The sequence below is a fragment of the Phyllostomus discolor genome, chromosome 5 (genome assembly GCF_004126475.2).
Source record: "Phyllostomus discolor isolate MPI-MPIP mPhyDis1 chromosome 5, mPhyDis1.pri.v3, whole genome shotgun sequence".
Classification (NCBI taxonomy): domain Eukaryota; kingdom Metazoa; phylum Chordata; class Mammalia; order Chiroptera; family Phyllostomidae; genus Phyllostomus; species Phyllostomus discolor.
In genome coordinates, this window is record NC_040907.2 from 163,065,266 (window position 1) to 163,085,314 (window position 20,049).

Below are 20,049 nucleotides of genomic sequence, written 5' to 3' on the forward strand. Positions count from 1 at the left end.
ACATTTAAACCCAACAAAGACATTTTCTAACATGCATTAGCCTAAAGTTTTCATTTTGAATCAGTGATTTAATCTGTGTTGGAGAGATCAAGATTCATAAAAAATAATATAATCTTACTTGCAAAAACACCACAATCTAACATTTTAGTTATCTGGTATCTTCAGTAAACAGTTCAGATAAACATCATTCATGAAAACTTCCCTCTGTCTTTTATTGGGTGACTATCTAGGCTCCTTGAATCATCTTCTTCAGAGTAAAATGTTGAATTACTTCCACTGAAATTTTATGAAATCGCATGAAAGGCAGTTACAAATCCTAAAAACCAAGACGCTGTATAGCAAGTTTAAGATTAATTTTTTATTTACATATACATATATAAAAGCTTTATCTCATAAAAATATGCCCCATATTAAATAATTTTAAAGATACATAATTATTTATATATAATGTTTTCCATCTAATTATCCATTATAACGAATCCCTTTGGCCCCTGAGCCTGCCTTTATTTCCTTTGTTAAGTCTGGATGCAGAAGACAACTGCCCCCCCCAAACCCCCCCCCCGCTGGGAAGGGCAAGGGTCGGGGGACCAGGGAGGCCAGCCTCAGTCGCCCCTGCTGATGCTGAGAGGCACTCAGCACCATGAACATGCTGCTCAAATGGAAATAATAAAGCAAGCTACATGAGCGACCTTCGTGAGGTTTTGCACATGAAGGGTATTTCCTATCACTAAATATTTAACTATTAACAAGCTATAAGTTACTTAACTACTCCCCAGTCCTTGGAGGTAACGTCAATATCCGGCTTCCAATTTCCATTCTTTAAAGTATTTCTCCATCGTGCTCCTAGACTTCAACGTGCCAACGTTCACGGTAGGTATGATTTTCTGGGGCTTCAGCCACTGAACAAAACGTTTCATTTCAAGGTAGCTGCTGTGTTCACTGTAAGGAATTCCTACAATACAAAAGAAAAGGTTGCCTACTAAAAATCAAACTAATAAAAAAATTCACAAGTGCAAAATAAAAGGAAAGCAACCCAGACTATTTTCTTCAAAAACTCCTTAATGCTTTATTTCTGACAATAAAACTTATCTTTTATGAAAAATAAAAGTTAAGTGACATTAAAATGATACAAAACTTTGAACATGAAAAAGTTCTATTACTTTTCTATGTAGATAATAATATGCATTTCCATAGATTCTTATTTATAATTAGGCTTGGCTTTTTAAATAATTCTTCCCTTTAAGCACTTTGCTTAGCTATGAATTTCAAGAAAATACTACAAAAAGTATGAGTAAAATTTGAAGAACAAGCAGGAGACACTTGATTTCCAGAGTAAGAAATCAGATTCCAGTCCCCAAGCTTTGCATGCATAAAAAATAAGCAAAAAGAAACCAAATCAAACCCTTTAAAAAAATCCCTCCATCCTCTTTACTGAAGATCAAGTACCACGGGGTCGGGGAGAAAGGGCCCTGTGCCAAGTAAGGTGGGGTCTTTGGAAAGTAAGTCGCTGGACCAGCGACGTGTCAAAAGTGTTTCCACCAGCCACAACCGCAGCGAGCCCACTTCTGAGCACAATGGCAAACCTCCTCCAGGGGACGGACAAAGTTAAGGTCAAGTCTGTGACTCTGACTGCCACCGCATCTGTCCCCACTGTCCTCCTGCTCTGGGCTTCACAGCGCCGTCTAAACCCACAGCACACGACTGCACCACCCTCCCATCTAAACCCGCAGCACACGACTGCGCCACCCTCCCATCTAAACCCACAGCACACGACTGCACCACCCTCCTTTCAGGCCGTTCTCAAATTTCCTCTCCGCTCACTGATCCCACAAACAGCGGGACCGCTGCCGGTCAACGTCTGTTTACTCTGGTCACGCTCCTTTACGTCAGGTTATTACACACTGAAGACACGGGTTTAGGGTTCACAGAGCAACCTGAAACTCTTCAGTTGTTAAAGAGTCTTTCATGCGTGTTTTTTTTCATCTTTCATTTTACAGCCCTTCTAAAAAATGTGATTACAAACACGAGAAGTGAGCAAATTTAAAAATTATACCATATATTGAGATCTTTCCTTTGGTCTGGGGCACAACATCTGCCATACTCGTTAATTTACTAGAATGTGTCCATCCTGTAGGTCGAAAAGCCAAAATCTGATCGTATCTCCCATCACACATCTTCAAATGACGCTGTAAACCCTGTTAAATATCCAATGTCAATTGGGGGTGTCAATTTTTCTGAATGTCAGCATAGAAATATTACCTTTAAAAAATGCCGATTTGGTAGAAGACAAACATATCATTGTCATTTCACTTTTATGTTTGATTACTGGTAAGAGGCTGAACATTTATTGTATTTATCAGACATTTATATCTTACTGATTAATAACAATTCTCTATCTTTTCTATCAATGATCTTTTATTAATTTGAAGTCAATACAATACCATTAAACAATCATATTTCTAACCAATTACTGCTCCCCTTCAAAGTTTGTTATAGACATATAAGTTTTCATTACACTATCCTTGACTTTGCAAATTTTCAAGTTTTTTGTCGTGCTTAGTCTAGAAACTAGCAAATATAATGTGATTTGCTCAACTGCTAATCCTTTCCCCCTTGTCCTCACAAAGAAAAGGAAATAAGGAAACTGAAGTTTGGAGCAATTATACACGTGACACCATAAGCTGAGAATCCAACTTTCAACATAGGTCATCAAACTTATCCATGCATATTTATGTCTGCAAAAACACTCAGGAGAATTAAATGAGAAGTAATTTTTGCTTCTCTCTCTTTTTTTAAAGATTTTATTTCTTTTATTTTTAGAGAGGGGAAGAGGGGGAGGAAGAGAGGGAGAGAAACATCAATGTGTGGTTATCTTTTGAGCATCCCCCACTGGGGACCCGGCCCACAACCCAGGCATGTGCCCTGACTGGGAATCAAACCACTGACCCTTTGGTTCGCAGGCCAGTGCTCAATCCACTGAGCCACACCAGCCAGGGCTAGCTAATTTTTGCTTTTCAAAAGACAAACTAGCGTTACCACAAAAACATCATTAACCTGTGTCACAAACAAAAGCATACACTATGATTATGTGAGCCAAACACATAGAAAAGATTGCCCATAGCCACTAGTCATTCATTAACTACAAAAGAAGAACTGCTATCGTTAGGGATTTTATTAAGAATGATTCCGTTGACACAGAGTTCCTGATCCATGACTTATCTCTGTTTATTGGAACCAGTTTGCACTCCCTATGTGCCATTAGAATCACCTGTAAGACTGTTACAAGGTTGTACCACATTCGGTCAGTTGGTTTAAATCAGGATGGTAGTCGACTCTGCATCATGTACGTGCTGTAAAATTGGGATGTTGAGCTGGACAGCACGAAGGATATTATTTATAGAGTTTTTAAGGCTTAGGAACCCTGGAAATTGTATATTTTTACAAAGAGTCATCAGCCCTGATGCAACAAAACTATTTTTGGCAAGTGAAAGAATGGCTTTAAGTACTAACTAAAACACAGCTTCATGGTAACCACGAACTTCTGCTCCACCTGTGTTTCGAGGATAAGAAACTGTCAGAACGTTATAAACAACTGGTTCTTTTGTTGGAGGAAGGGGAAGGTCTCCTGCAGGCAATACCAACAACAGATGACAAATACAGAAAAGGAGGCAATGGTAGCAGATCATTCCTTTTTTCCAGGACATTTTTTGAAAAAATGCCAAGCAGATTCAAAAGGAACACTTCTGAGTCATTATAACCCATTTGCATTCCTGTACTAAAACTGAACTTGAATTTGTAGTTGTTTGAAGATCTAACTCTCATTTAAGTTTGGATTTGTAACTACGTGATCTCGAAAAGCAGACAATGCGTATCAGCACACACAGTCTGTAAAGTCGTAGGTTTCAAGGGAACTGTCAAAGACGAAGAGGTGACCCTTTTCCTCTGTAAGGCTAATGACTCCCTTTAACGGTGCTTCTAGATCCTTCTCAGGAACCTTACGTCACTAATTATTCCCTTCTCTCACATATCTCCAGTTTCTCCACGTCCCGCACAGTATGAAATCCCCTTCTCTTGCAGCTAACAAACAAACATGCAAATTCCATTTCTGTGTGCTTCCCTCTGGCCAGCAACACATCTGGCTCCGCCTCACAGCCATCACCTGTGTGTGCTTCTTGTCTCCCTTTCTTCACCTCTTCCTTCCTTCCTTCCTTCCTTCCTTCCCTTCCTTCCTTCCTTCCTTCCTTCCTTCCTTCCTTGTCCCCAAGGCAGATAAATGCCCGTCCAGTCTTCCTCTTGAGTGGACAGTTCAGTGGTTTTCAGCACATTCACAAAGTGTATGACCACCGTCACCACTATCTAAATCCAGGACTTCCGCATCACCCCAGCAAGAAACACCCTACCCACTAACAGGCACACCCCGTCCCTCTCCCTCAAGCCCCGACAACTACTGTCTACCTACTGCCTCTACAGGTTTACCTATTCTGGACTCTCATGGAAATGGAATCGCACAAAATGCAGCGTTTTGTGTCTGCTTCTTTCACGTGGCGTACCGTTCTCAAGGCTAATTCATACTGTAGCCTATTTGGTACTTCATTACTTTTTATAGCTGAATAATAGTCCTACCTTATGGACATCATATTCTGTTTATCCACTCATCATTTGATGGGCAGCTGAGCTGTTTCTGCTTTTCGGTAATTATGAATACTGCCACTATAAACAGTCATGTGGAAATTTCTGAGTAGGCATGTTTTCTGTTTTCTAGGGCACATACCTGGGACGGGAATTGCTGGTGATGCCGTCACTCTATGTGTTTAACTCACGAAGAAATAATCAAACTGCTCTCCATGGCAGCAGTACCATTTTACAACCTCACCAGCAATGAATGTGATTTCTAATCTCTCTGTACTGATCTTTTTTTTTAAGATTTTATTTATTTATTTTTAGAAAGGGAAGGGAGGGAGATAAGAGAGAGTGAGAGAGAGAGAAACATCAATGTGCGGTTGCTGGGGGTTATGGACTGCAACCCAGGCATGTACCCTGGCTGGGAATCAAACCTGCGACACTTTGGTTCACAGCCCACACTCAATCCACTGAGCTACGCCAGCCAGGGCTGTACTGATCTTTTATTAATTGGCCTTGCCTGTCTTTTTTATTACAGTCATCCCACTGAGGGTGAGGTGATATCTCATTGTGGTTTCGATTCTCAGTTCCCTGCTGGCCAATCGTGTTGTGCCTCTTTTCATGTGCTTATATTGGTGATTTGTGTATCGTCTCATTCATTTGGTCATTTGTACACTTTCTCCTTCACCCCCTGGCCCTGGGCCATCTGGGTTCTCCAGCATCACTTCACCGCAACAGTTCCTGTGCAAGTCACCAAAGATGTGCCAAAGTGCCCTTCTCTTTTAGGATCTCTCTGTAGCACAGGGCACTTCTAAAACACTCTTGTGAACATCTGTGCCTTTTATCTCCACGATACTCCTGCATCCCCATTGTCTTCCTACATGGATAATTTGTTCAAATGGAACAAACTAAGATAATAAAGCTGTTAAATAAAATAACTAAAAAATGCTATAGCCTCTTTAGGATAGCTGTTCATTTTATGATTAATCACCATCTCATTAGCCTCCACACAAACTGGGTGCCTCCCAAATTTAAAATAAGTTTGTACCCTGGCTGGTGTGGCTCAGCAGATTGAACGCCAGCTTATAAACCAAAGGGTCTCCAGTTCAATCCCTAGTCATGGCACATGCCTGGGTTGTGGGCCAGGTCCCCAGTTGGGGGCGCACAGGAGGCAACCACACACTGATGTTTCTCTCCCTTTCTCCCTCCCTTTCCCTCTCTAAAAATAAAGAAATAAAATCTTTAAAAATAAAATAAGTTTGCAAGGCTGGCATAAACACCAATGAACAAAGCTCTCGCTTGATTACCTCTGAAATTTCTTATGAATTATATACTCATGAAAAAAGGCCATAAAATTTTTACCTTAACCTTGTGAACCAGTTAGAATTTCCTTACTCAAGGGTAGACCTAAAATGTTCATTTTCTTTACAAAATACAAGTGTTATCACGTTTAAGGCGGATTCAGTAATCCGCATCCCAAGCTAATTCAAAAAGCTCCACAAAAGTATTTCATGAACATTATACAAAAAAAATGAAAATACATCTTTTTGTGTACATTATATTCTGAATCATTTTTAATAGACAGGTTTGATGAATTAAACCTGTGCTAGGTGTGACCCATTGCCAGGTGTTCAAATGTCAGCAAATAGATCTTAGTGTATGAATAATTCTGACAACCCTCCCAAACCAAGGTGAGGTCGTATCTTATGCATCTTAATTTATACCTCAGAACGAACACTATGCCGTCCTCTCATAAAGCATTTCCACTATTTTATTTAATCCTCACAAATTTCCAACATATGTCAGTGTTATAAGGGCTTGATGTTAACACAGAATAGGACTGAGAAAAAGTAAGAACCCCTTAGAATTTTCCACTCACTTCCCCACTGCCCCAGGAAGAAGGGGAGAACCAGCTTAAGACCAGGAGGTCTGAATGCCCAGACAGCCGGATACTTTTCTGCCTGTTTATTTCCTTGTGCCAGTTCTCGGGTCCCTAACCTCCTGGTGGGCGTGTGGATTCCCAAACAGAGCTGCACACGCTGGAAACTAAAAACATTTTCAATTCCCCTTAGAAGACTTTCTAGGGCAAATTTACTAAAGGTGATGGCTTCGTTGTTACTGGATTCTTCTATGTGAAATGCAGGTAAATGGAATTCTAGTTTACAATCATCACCTTACCTTTTCTCATTCATCCTACAAAGACGTATCTCTTGGGTACTTACCTTAAAATTAATCTGCATCATTGGAAGAAGGTGCACGACCGAGCTGCACATGTCTGTAGTGATGAAGGAATTAACTTCTGGAATATTGAGGCACTGTAGTGTTTTATATTTTTCTCGGGACATGCCCACTTTTGAACCTAAAACTTCAGCAATGGCTATAGGCAAAGAAAAAGGTTAAACACACTAAAATTACAGTTTATGAAAAATAATTACAACTTAAACGAATTTTAAAATAAGAATTTACCAAATAAAAAGAAATTCAAACCGTTCACACTTTTGCCATAACATCTCAAAAAGGCTGAATAATTTTGTTGGTTAACTGTGTGGACTAAGTTGTAAGAACACCAAAGAATTTATATTTAAAAACCTAGTCTTTAAAAACTGCAAAATATGTAAAGAAAGGGGTAGGAGAAGGGAAGAAACCAAATTTGGAGGAGTTAAAACCCTGGTTTCATCACTTCATACTGTAATGTAAGAAAAGATGGGAAGTACTTTGCAAAACGGTTCAGTACTATTTAGATAAACTACAGTTACATATCCAGAAATCATTTAGGAACAAAAATTAAAACTATTCTCTAAGATAACTAATTGATGGTTTTCATCAAAGAATGCAGTAACACAAGGGGAAAAAAAGGAAAAAGGAAGAAAGAATAGTGTAATAATACAACCATATATAAGATATCTTTCAAAGTTTATTAAAACACTAATGGAGCATGGGCATTTGCTATATAAACATTTATCGATATGAAGGCTACCATAAACACATATCAAATGTTTCCATTCAGTTAGTCCTTTCAAAGTTTAAGTGAATCAAACTATCAAATTTTCCTTCAACTTCAGAGGTAATAATGAACCATTTCAGGAAATGAGTATCAAGCACAAGAAACAGAGACCGAAGGCGCTTTATGCAAAAAGAGCCGATCTTTATAATATATTAATGTAAACTAGATACGGCTAACACCTACCCAGGAAGACTTTCTCTTTTCCAATAGAGTAAGTGCCACAGACAACGAGGGTGCGCGGGTTTAGGGTTACGGCCTCGAAGGCGGTGTTGATGGCGAACTGGATGACCTCCTGCTGAGACGGAAAGCAGTATTCTGGGCTGCAGTACCTGGGATACGGAAATGCGGCACTTACTCCAAGAGCGACAAGAAGGCCATAGCATCACGTGGGATGCTCTTTCAGACCTGCAGCTCTAACAAAACGACGAGCGACAGCAGCGTCATGTAACCACTGCTACAGGTTCCCTCGCTCCCTGCGCTTAAAATATTGTTACCAGCTACCAACGACGTATAATGGGATTATGCGTTTTCAGTCTACTTTTTTCATTGTGCTTCTTTTATCACCTTCAAATAAAGAAACTGCCTTTTTTTTTCTTCAAAAATATTTCTAGCCAGCCAGCTATTTTAGCTCTGAATTATAAACCTCAGTATCTTCTTTAACCCCAATCACTGTCAAAGATAATCTATTATTGATAGGGATTATTTTCAGACTAAAGAATTCTGCTATAGTAAAAAAAATATTAAAATGCAACATCAATATAATGAAGTAGCTTTAAATCAAGAAGTTAATATTCACATGGCTATCTTCTCTTCTTAGAAGATACAGAAAATACATAGCGTTATAGGAATATAACAAATCCAGTTGGGTGTACCCCAAATGATAACACCCAAGGAAGAGTGAACCGTAGGACTACTATCTGTACACACTCGAGCTGAAAAGTAAGTGTTCTTTCACTAAAAGAGTCAAAAAGTGCAAACACCAAAGGAACGTATTTTTCCCACTTTTCAAAAATGTTTTTTTGCTTATCAGCCATGAGAACAGAAAAAAAATCTTAATCTCTTTTCCTATAAAAACCAAAAAGAAATGAAAAATTCTATGTGGAATAGTACTAGTACCAAGAAGAGGGTTTTTAAAAACTTATTATTGTCTTAATTTACCTGGTTTTTAAAGTATACATAAAGGAATGGAAAAACACCTAGTGTTTGAAGACAGGACGTGGGAAGACTGCCTTTTAGTAAAGTATGGCATCCGAACCCGTTTCTCTCCGAAAAGGGTTGAAATAGGTAATTAACTTCTAACAAATTGGTGAGGTATTTTAATAAATAATCAAAAGATGATGGCTCACACCATTCATTATGCTCATGGCACTTAGGAATTCAAAGTTGTCACTTGGGATTGACCCTTTTAAGAATAAGGCACATCCTGACAGCACTCGGCAACAGAGTGGTGCCTGGCCTCAGCCTTCCTTCCCTTCACAGCTGCACCCCGTGGTCCCGGGTACCCCGAGAGGGGAAGGAAAGGGGTGCTTCCCTGAAGTCGGCCCCCAGTGTGATGCTTTCCTGGTTTCAGGAGTAGGTCTCTCCCAGAAACCGCATTTTCAAAAGGCAATTAATTATAAGAGGAATTAAGCTGCGGTCAGTCAAGATTTGTAATGCCAAATTTGTCCTTAAGCAAGTATTTTTTTTTCAAACAGCATCCCTCTGATAAAAAAGCCTTAAAATGAGAAATGACAAAAAGCCATAGTTCTGGTTACCTAAGCAAACCCTCAAATCATTCGTAACACACAAGGCCAACGCTGCCTGAGGGAAAGGCAGCACAAATGAAGGTCCTCTTACGTGGTGTCTAGATACAGCGTGTGGACGGTCCGGCCAGCGAGGAGAGAGCGCTCCATGGAGGGGTCTGCTCGGAAGTCTCCGGTGTGCAGTACGACGTTACCGTTAGGAAGGTAACAAAGGATCATGACGGCACCTGGACAGCTGAACACAAGCATTTCAAAGGCACAGTCTTAGCGCGGGCCAAGCACCCGAAGGAAGAGTGCTCATTTCACTCTCAAGGTAATAATAATACACTTCATCAGCGGACCGCAACGACAAAGCATTGTGCCACAGAGAAAATGTAGCTCTGTCGTCAAGGAACCTGACAACAGCAAAACCACCACCGAGCCTGCCCGAAAGGGCTGATTCAGGAGGTCCGGTTTCTCGAGCTCCGCACAAGGCAGGCCTGCCTTTAGGACGAGTCCTTGGGGGACCAGTTCTGAGCCCTTGGAATGTTCTGCTAAGGGCGCACTGTGCATGCCGGAGGCCTGGGCCGTGTGTTGCCAGTGGGACAGCCAGTTCAGGCCAACAACGTTGGATCTGCGGAGAAGTCCCGTTTCTGCTCCAGGGGACTGGAGTCTGGGGGCTGAGGCCAGCCTCAGTCAGGCAGCACTGCTTGCCTGCACGACTGACCCCGATAAAAACAAGGGCAACAAGCTTCCAGGGAGCTTCCCCGGCCGGCCATGCCCCGTGCGTGCTGTTACGCATTGCTGCTGGGAGATTCCACACAGCTGTGCCGCTCGCTAGACGAGGACACCTGCAGACTCCTGCCTGGTCTCTCCTGGTTCAACCCCGTTTGCCTTTTCCCTCTGCTGATTTCCACCTGTTTTTCTCCCCTGTGACAAGCTGCACAAGATTAACAGCTTTACCGAATTTTGTGAGTCCTAGTGAGCCACTGAGCTCAGAGGCAGTTTCGGGGACCCCTGACACAGTGGGGTTTGGAAATCACTGCCGAAACACAGGAACTTTCATTTTGAATTCCAAGAAAACACAGAAAATAATTGCATTTGTGATTAACATTTTCTCCTTACCTCCTTGCTCCGAAACTTCAGACCCCAGTGATTTTACTGGGAATTCTATCAAATACTTAGGGAAAAAACAATACTAAATACAACACAACCATCTTTCAGAAAACAGGAGTGAAACTTCATGATGCCAGCATTACCCTGATATCAAAACCAGACAAAAGCATCACACACACACAAAAAAGACTAGTATCTATCATGAAAACAGACATAAAATTCCTTAGCAAAATATTAGCATATCAAATCCACCAATGTGTTTTTTAAAAGGGTAATGCATGAAGGCCAAGTGGGTTTTATCTCAGCGTTGCAAGGCTGGCTTAACATTAAAAAAAAATATCCATCACTGTAATTTACCATGTTAACACTGAAAGGAGCAAAATCATTTGATCACATCAATACCAAAGAGGCACTTGACAAAACTCAACACCCATTCCTGATTACAAACTCTCAGCAGCCTCGGACTAGATGGGACAGTCCTCTACCTGGTAAAAGGCATCTGTGAAAAACCTACTGCTAACATCACGCTTCACGGAGAAAGAACAAAAGCTTCCCCCTTAAGATCAGAAGCAAGGAGGTGTGTCTGCTCTCACCATCCCTGTTCAACGTGGTACTGAAGGTCTGAGCCAGCACAGTAAACAAGAGGGAAAAAAGCGAAACAAAATGTCCTTCATTCACAGATGACATGATTGAATACATAGCAAATTTTCAAGAATCTACAAAAAACCTATTACAACTAATTAGCAAGTTTAGCAAGATCTTCTTGGGATACAACGTCAATAAACAAAAATCAGATGCCCATCAAGAGGTGAGTAGATAAACAAATTGTAGTGTATCCATACAATAATAGATACTACTCAATAAAAAGGAACACACTACTAATACATAAAATTGCATGGACAAACCTCAAAAACATGATGAGTGACAGAAACCAGACATAAAAGAGTAGATGCTGTATGATTTTATTTAGATAAATCCCTAGGAAAGACAAATATAATCCATAGTGATAGGAAACAGATCAAGGGTGCCCTGGGCCAGAGGTGGGGGTTGAGGGTTCATGGAAAGAGCACAAGGAAACCTTTCAGAGTTTCTATATTTTTATTGTGGCGGAAATTATGTGGGTGTGTACTTTTGCCAAAATTCAGCAAACACTGAAAATAAGTCCATTTTATTTATGGAAATTACATCTCAATACGGTTGACTAAAAAAAAACTAGAACTGGAGTTGTCATAACTGGTGATTAAAAAATCAGCAGCAAGGCTATCAGACAAAAACTTAAGGCAACCTGAAGAGTGAGCACTGGCCTCGGTTTTAGGAGACCTCGATTTAGCCTCAATTTTAATTCTCTGAGCATCTATGACTTCTGATGTACACGAGGCTAACACTGTATGAAAAGTGGAAAGAAGCAAAGTTGACAGCTGCGTTTTTGCAACGTAAATACTGATAGTACTTTACATTTCAAAAAAATGAAGGAAAGAGGAAAACAATTTCCAAAAGAAAGTTTTCTAGTTCTTCAGTGTCAAAGCTCTGAAAAACTACTTAAAGGGAAAAGAAAACCTTCTCGTGTTTGGAGCACCAGCTGTTAATTTATATAAGTGATATTAAACAAAATGGCAAAAGGTTATCTCTTAAAGAACAGCAGCAACATGTTAACATTTTTTAAAAAATAAGGAGCCTCATATGTCAAGCACAGTAGTTTAAACTGGATAAAACATGGGTTAGATAATATTTAGGAGATCTCTACATTTACCTGTAATTGGGTATATTATTTTTTTTCAAAAGGAGAAACACGTTTAAGTCAAGTTTTAAGAAATACCAAGCCTATTAGTTCCATCAAAAAAGTTCTTAAGTAACCATGCTAATGTGTCTTCCTTTTGAATATTAAAAAAAATAGTCTGTTACTTAGGCAACTTTAATACTTACTGATTGGCATCAAGCAAAACAACTTTGATACCATTCACCATACATTCGGTGTCCATTGGTAATGGATGGATATATTGTTCTTCCACATGAAGTTTGCTCTTCAACAAATTGCCGGTTATCTGCAAAACCAAATACGCTTATTGCTTGCTGATCCACTAAAACACGAAACACGTATTTATTTTATATCTAGTTTAGAGCCCAAGCATCTTAATAATCTCCCCGTTCTCCCACTTAGATCCAATGTAAACCCTCCAGAATGCCAGGAGAAACTTCCTATGTTGACTGTGTCACAGCTCTGCTTAAATGCTGTCACTGGCTCTCTCTTATCTGTGAAAAGTCCCTCCCTGGCGTGACACACAAAATTCTTCAAGATATGGCCCCTCCCCATTTCTGCCGGTTTATCTCCTCCTATTCCCTATCTTGTTTAGCCATTCTGAAATACCTGAAGTGCCCCGAATGGGTCTATTTCTCAGATGTCGGTCTTTTTATAACAAACTCCCCTCTCTGCCTGGTTCTGGAATCAAACAGACCCGTTTCAAATTCTGGCTCTGCTATTACTAGCGCTGGGGTTGGGGAATGCCACTTAACCTCAGTTATTTCATTAATAAAAAGAGGAGAATTCAAGAATGCTGTGAGAACTGAATCAAATTCTAGCCAAAGCTCTTAGTAGTGGGCATTGAAATGTTCACCTTTCAAGATCTCTCTTTCATTGTGAAACTCTGTCTCACCTTAGCCTGGGACAGAGTAAAGCACTCCCTTCGACCCACTTCCAGGCACTCCGTTCCCTTCTCCGTTCCAGTAGTGATCCAGTCCTGGTATTATTTTGTGAATGTGCCCTCTAAGGCTGTAAGTTCCTTGAAGTTAGGTATTTGCCTTGAACTATTTTTTAGGCACTCAATAAACGTTTACTAAATGAAACTTAGATTGTATTTTTAGTAAATTGGGAAGTAGTTTATCTATTGTTTCCATATACTAAAATATTGTTAAAACCTTTTATAACAATTGACAATAACTCACTGAGTTTTAGATTCTCAATGTGGAATGTGTTTTCCCATATCTTGTCTAGCAGAAGGAAAAATCTTACCACTGTAATTATTCCTTTTTAACCAAGCTGCATAGAAATTCATTGCACTCCACAAATTCATAATTTAGAATACTAAAATTTACCTGGCTACAATAAACTGGAAATGTGAAGTTTTTAGATAATCCAGCGTAATGGTCTGAATGAAAATGGGTGAGGAAATAGGCTGTGCAACCTTCCACCGGTCCGTACTGAAAGGCATCCACTGTGAAGCCAGTTCCTGCAATGCAAGTACCAACACAACCGCCTGAGCAAGGGCAACGAAGAAAAACATACTCGGTTGGATTACAAACACCGAACCTTCCAACTTCTTCACATCTCGCTTCTAACATCACTTTGTAATTTAAATGAAAACTTACATCAGATGAAGTCAGCAAAAGGTGATACTAGAAATGAAAATGAATCTTGTAAGTTTCCACTACAATATCCCAGTATAGGCTTGTTTAATGAATAATTATACAAAAAATAAAAATATTAAACTACAAACCAATTACTTTTTTATTTTGAATGCTATTGTTTCAGTATTTTCCCCAACACTTACTGGCACCTGAATTCCTTTACTTCTGCAGAAGAGCCAAAGGAGAATGCTAATTTTCTCTACGACATGAATGCTTGGTGGAGGTGACAGTGACAGGCTTCCAAGGGGGAAAAATGAGTGCAGCCTAAATAATCTCACAGATGACAATGGTCTGTGGCCCTGCCAAGGGCCTCAGTACAACAGATAAACAGCGTATCAGTAGTAGTCAAATTTCATTGTGTAGGGTGGGAGAGAGGAAGGGAAACAAGAAAAAAAAATGCCTGAAAGTCTCCCTAGGGGAGCAATAATAATAATTTTAAAGGAAGGTTGAGCTGTTCTAAAATGTGTTCATGAAGGAAATTCCCAAGTGTGTTCCTGAAGCATCTAATCATATACAAGTGAAAAAGCAAATGATTCTACTGAGACTTATCAACACACGGCATACTAGTTTTAGACTCACATAAAGTACATTCAATCAATCAAAATAATTACTAAAAACTCTGCTATCATGTACAAAAATGCTATTCTCTACCTATTCTGAACACAGTATAGCTCTAACCCATCAATAAAGCACTTAGAAAAACTTTCTGAAACCACGTATAGTTTGGCAGCATTCTTTTATATTTTCGGAAGAAGTCATTGGTTCCTTCAGTAACAAAGTTCATTTCACCGCCCATTTTCCTACTAACTGTGTATGAAGACATGAAAATTACGAGGCTATGAAAAGGCTGAACAATTTCAACTTACCGGGTATTTTCTTATAGAATGGACAAGTCCTTTTTCTTAATTCCTCTGCATGAGCTGTCTGTGGGATTCTCGGGCTGCCTCTCTGCAGCCTGCCACTAGCTGACTTTATGAAAACTTGGTCTTGGCTTAAACTGCCTGCTCCAGCTTTTATCTTGTTAATAATGTAATCTGACCTCTTCTGCTGCGTTCCTTCCGGTAGCGAGTCTGACTTTCTCAGCCTCTTTCTTTGACGCTGTGGTCTCTGACTACCAAGTTCCACGGATTGCCAGTTCTCACTTACATTCTTTGCATCATATTCTAAATCACTTAAAGATTTTTCTGCTTTCCTCTTGCGCTGCCCAGCCCTCTTTTTATTAGGACTTACAAGTGGTTTGAGGTTCATCCCTTCTACTGCACTTTCCTCCATTAACTTCTCCTCTTTTCTTTTAGGTGGTAGACCAAAATACACACCTATATCCATTTGCTTCATTACCTTGGTAGAAGGGTCTGCAGCATTGCACTGGGGACTCAATGGTAACATTTTCAAAGACTTGGCAGCAGTAGGTGTACTAGAAAACGGTCCTGTATTTAAAACATCTGTGTGACCGTCTAGCATGCCACGGAATGCCTTTCTGCAGAAACATGCTGAGTTCGTAGTGTTCTTAGCGCTGAACCTCTTACTTGATAATTCTCTAATTTGACTTTGGGTTGGATGGAAAGAAAGACACTTTCCTCCCTGGCTTTCCAAAGGTTTTGACATTTTACTCTTAAGTAATGGGAGAGAAATTTGATTGTAAACAGCTGATTCTTCAATGATCTGTTTCTGTTTATTTGATGGAGATGAGTGAAGTTCTGGCTCATCAGGTTTTGCTTTAGGGGCTTGAGAACTAGAAGCAGCAAGCCCCGCGGCTAAGGCAGGTGGAAATGACAAGAAACCATCATCAGTATATGCTGGAGCGTGACCCCAAATAATGCTCTGCTTTTGGAGAAGTTGAGACGAATTGGTCAGAGTGTTGTATTTATACAATTCTTCATTGTATTTATCTTGGCTTAAGATGCCACGCACTGCAGGGCTGCTCTCCTCCAGATCCCTCAGTAAGGGACAGTGGGCGTTTCTCAACCAAGTACAGCTGTTGGCACCTTCCTCTAGGCTGCCCCCTTTAGTGCTTTGTGTAAAATATAGTTCCTGCTGTGAACCATCCAGCTTTTCGTCCATATCATAAGTTTCTTCATCACTTTGAAGTGGAGAGTAGGAAATTTCACAGCTGCCAAAGTCATTTTCTGGCAATGGCAAATGTGTGCGCACTGAGGTGGGCTGGCCATCCAATTCTCCAGCAAGAGGCAAACCGACTCCTACCAGTTTGTCGTTTTTAACACACTGTGTGAATTCTGGGGCTCGCTGGGACGTTTGGCGATTTGTTGAAGAGGAAGTCTTTTTCTTGGTTTCAGTAGGAGACTGAGATTTTTTTAGACACTGTGTCACCAACAAGGGATCAAATGAAACACTGTTTAAGTTCTCAGTTTGTTTTTGAGACGGAGACCATCCTCCCTCCAGGTTACAAAGAAAGCCCGAATTAGTCTCAGTGAAACTACCACCTGACCCCTTTGATGGGCTCGGAAAGGGACTGCTACCAGCCCTACTGTGGGCCAGCAGGAGGTGAGTGTATCTCTTGTAATGAGAAGGAATGGTTGAGGTACACAGAAGACCATCAGGACACTCTGAAAATTGTAATAAAGAAGAGAAGTGTTAGAGTACCAAAGTCTGGACTAAGTTTTGACAGTACCAGGGTTATAAACTAACATGGAAGTATAAAGTCATCATCAGCTCTACTTAGAGGCCTCAGAACAACAGCTATCTTAACGGGAGTCAAAAGATCAGGATAAAACAACCGTAATCCAGTCTCTTTTTGCAAAGTCTAGTTATTATTTTTTAAATCACACGAGTGTGAGCTGCTTCAAAAATCCATGTCGTGCTTACATTACGTCTTTCTCAAACGGATGCTACAAACTGATGCCAGCAGTTTCGCCAGTTCACTATCGCTCAGGCAATAAATAGTAAACACTGATAGATCTCTCACAGAACTAAAGTTCTACCCCAATTTTTCTTATGGAGCAACACAGATTTATGACAATTACAGAAGTAAATTATATTCCACTATTTAATATTCACACTGCATACAATAACAATAATGACACTCTTAATTAGTTATAGCTGTTCATATCCTGGACAATTTAGATTCCGTTCTAAGATTTGAAATTCAATTTGATAAAGGAGTTAATAAGAAGGCCTTAATAATATGGAAACCATTCCCCATTATATCATTACAATTGAGTAACATTCTGTAAACTACCTTTGCCTATGCCCTTGTATGTTTATTTTCTGGTTTACAAAAATAATGATCCCTTCTTGTCCCTGTTCCCTGCCCCCTAAATGTTACATTAAAGTAAAAGTAAAGTAAAAGCAATTCATTGCTTACAACTTAACTTAAGATTGCCTCATAAAGTACCTGTTATAGGACAGAGTTCAAATCTGAGGCTATTCAAAAGAGTTTAGACAGTTTAAAAAAAAAGAAAAATCTCTTTGAGGTGGTTTCATCTATAAGACATTTCATTCTGAGGTGCATGCCATAGAAGTCCAACTTCCATTTCTGGTTTTCAAGCCACTTAAAAGCAAATTAGTAACATTTGATGAGGCTTTCACTCACTTTACTTTTATGAGAAAGGCTAATGCCAAATTTTAAGAGGTCTTTTGCGTTTTCATGCAGAACTTTAAAATGACAGAGGCTAAACACAAAATGTCTTCTGAATCATATTTAACGTAAAAGGCATCCTGAGTATTATTTTTACTTTACTGAATTTTAATTCTGTGAGATGTAAAAATCTATGTACTGTACACATATAATTGTAAAATACACAAATCATCACAACCCATTCTCCACATACTCCAAATTTTCTACATTTTAAACATGACATTTATTATATATTTTAAAAGATAAAAACATAGCATTACTTCAGTTACCAATTAGCACATTTTCATTATTAGACTCTTAATAAACTGATACTCCTTCCCAGTTCCTCCTCCTGGACATTAGTATAGTGCACCCAACATAACCAGATTTAGGAGACTGGGTTACATTCATAATTCTCTAAACGCCTGTTTAATCACAGGTAACAAAATGGACACGTTGTTTAACTTTCAGGAGCCCTCATCTAGAAACTGCCCACGCCACCTACCTCGTGCAGTTGTTGCAAGAGCCAAGAAAATAAACAAAGTGAACGTACCCAGCACAATATGTGTTTAATTAGTATTTACGGAAAGTAGTTCAGATGGCTAGGGACTTTTATGAAATAAAATGCATTTAGACTGTTGGCTGTTATCTTTTTTCACCAGATGCAAGAAGGGCAAACACACACTACCTTGTTTGCCTCTAGGGTTAAGTCATTTGTACGCACAGTGTCTCATCTCTGTTTCGGTTCATTGCTTCCTTTGCTTGTTTCACTGGACTGAGATGCCTGGCCTACTGCTGGCCTATGTAAAGACCGCTACCTTTTTTGTAATCTTACCTGTTTTAGAGACTGGTGGAGAATCCAAACACTCAAACACATGCCATCGAGGTGTCTGACCTAGCAATGAGGAAAAAGGCAGCTGGCAGTTGGGGCAGTATCCATCGTAAACTGGACGTATCTTTGGAGACACTTGCTTCTTTTTGCTAGACCTATTGTGCTTTCCTGGGGTGGTCTCCTTGTCTTGGGACTGCTGGATACCATCTTCACAGCTGGAATTCTGACTGGAAACTGCAGAAATCTGACTATTTGTTTCTCCAAGGCACATTTCAGGGTCCTTCACCTTCTCTTGAGCTTCCCCAGTTCTTTTCTTTCTCTTTTGTTTTGAGCGATCCTTTCTATCTGTTGCTTTTTTGACAGATTTTGGAACACTCTCAGAGCAATTATTTGTACGGACTGATTTTGGTTTCCTTTTGGATTTGTATTCCCAGACATCTTCTTCTGAAAAGGTGTCCTCTAACATGGTAAAATGATTTTTATCATTAAAGAAGCACTAATCTCAAGTAAATTGAGAGTCTATTTCTTGCTACCAAATTTCTAAATTGAATTATTTTGCTGTTAAAAAATAACAAAATACCTACTAACTTGATGAGAATCTAAAGGTGTGGTAATGAATATATTGGCAACTACAAACCTTAGACCTGAGAACACCTACTACAATAAAATTAAAGAGAATCTACCACAGGGGTAGCACCTGATAAGTTTTCTATTTTTTGTGACTACTATTTCATCCAGTTACTGTGTCTTTTCCAGGACTTGATTCATAAAAATAAGTATGAGTAATAGTTTGAAAAGTAAGCTCCAATGGGAGTCTTTAGAACGAGCTTTGTAAAGTTGTTATAAAGCTCCTATCAGTTCTCTTTCAACTGTACAACTGTCCAAATAACTCACAAATCCACCCACAGTCCCTGGGTGACTGACTGGCTCAGCAGTTGTTTCAAACACCAAATGGCTGCCTGACTTTGCTAATTAACCCTAGTCACTATATAATCGAACAGGTGCGTGATGCCCAATAGACATAATTGCCCTTATCTATGACTCGTGGATATTCAACAACTTCAGTTTCCTGGGTCAATCCACCATCTTCCTCCAGCAGCGAAGAACAAACACTGTACAATAAACAAAATTCAATAATGTTAAGTCGTGCCTGCCCTGAGGCCACATTTCTAATCTAGACAACAGAGGTGGCCCACCGTGCAGGTGGCCAGTCCTCTCTCCACCAGCGTTGACACCAAGGTTCGCCTGCCCGTCACCTCCCACGGGCTCTGCTTTCTCTTTACACGCTGGAGCCACGCTTGTGGCTGCAAGGCTAGAGGAGGGGGCCTTACCCCCTCCAGGGCAGGAAGCGATTGAGCTGCTACAACGCTCCACTCCATAAAAGCAATCACAGCCTCCCTTTCTGAAGACGGAAGCAGGGCCCGCAGGGATCTTGGCCGCAGGACACCTGCCACAACAGCACCCCTAGCAGCAGCCCTCGGCGTCCCCCGTCCCCCTGCTCTGCTGGCACTCTATTCGCTCCCGCACTTTCAGCACTGCAGGGCGACAAATTACTGAACTTGTGTATAAGCCAAAGCCATTGGCCCGTCACCCCCAACTTCTAAAAGCCTTTCTCTTGAGGATTTTACCCTACTCCGTTACCTTTCCAGTCTTGGCGGGAACTGCTTCCTGCTGCCAGAGCTGTGTCGAATCGGCTGATTCCGGTCTAAGAGCCGAACTTCAAAAAGATGGAAAAAAATCTGTACCCGATTAAGTCCTGCGGATTCATTTTGTCTTATTT

The 20,049-nt window shown here is 40.2% G+C and overlaps 1 protein-coding gene across 1 annotated transcript; it reads right to left on the reverse strand.

Moving 5' to 3' along the window:
* Positions 1-275: 275 nt before the first annotated feature.
* On the reverse strand, positions 276-20,041 carry DCLRE1A (DNA cross-link repair 1A). Its single transcript, XM_028512183.2, has 10 exons — positions 19,911-20,041; positions 18,273-19,381; positions 14,730-16,427; positions 13,552-13,685; positions 12,385-12,503; positions 9,461-9,601; positions 7,808-7,953; positions 6,843-6,997; positions 2,054-2,195; positions 276-952 (listed from the first exon to the last, which is right to left on the reverse strand). Exons 2-10 carry the CDS (start codon positions 18,733-18,735, stop codon positions 792-794), a joined length of 3,159 nt encoding a protein of 1,052 aa, XP_028367984.1. The 5' UTR covers positions 18,736-19,381; positions 19,911-20,041; the 3' UTR covers positions 276-791.
* Between the last annotated feature and the right edge of the window lie 8 nt (positions 20,042-20,049).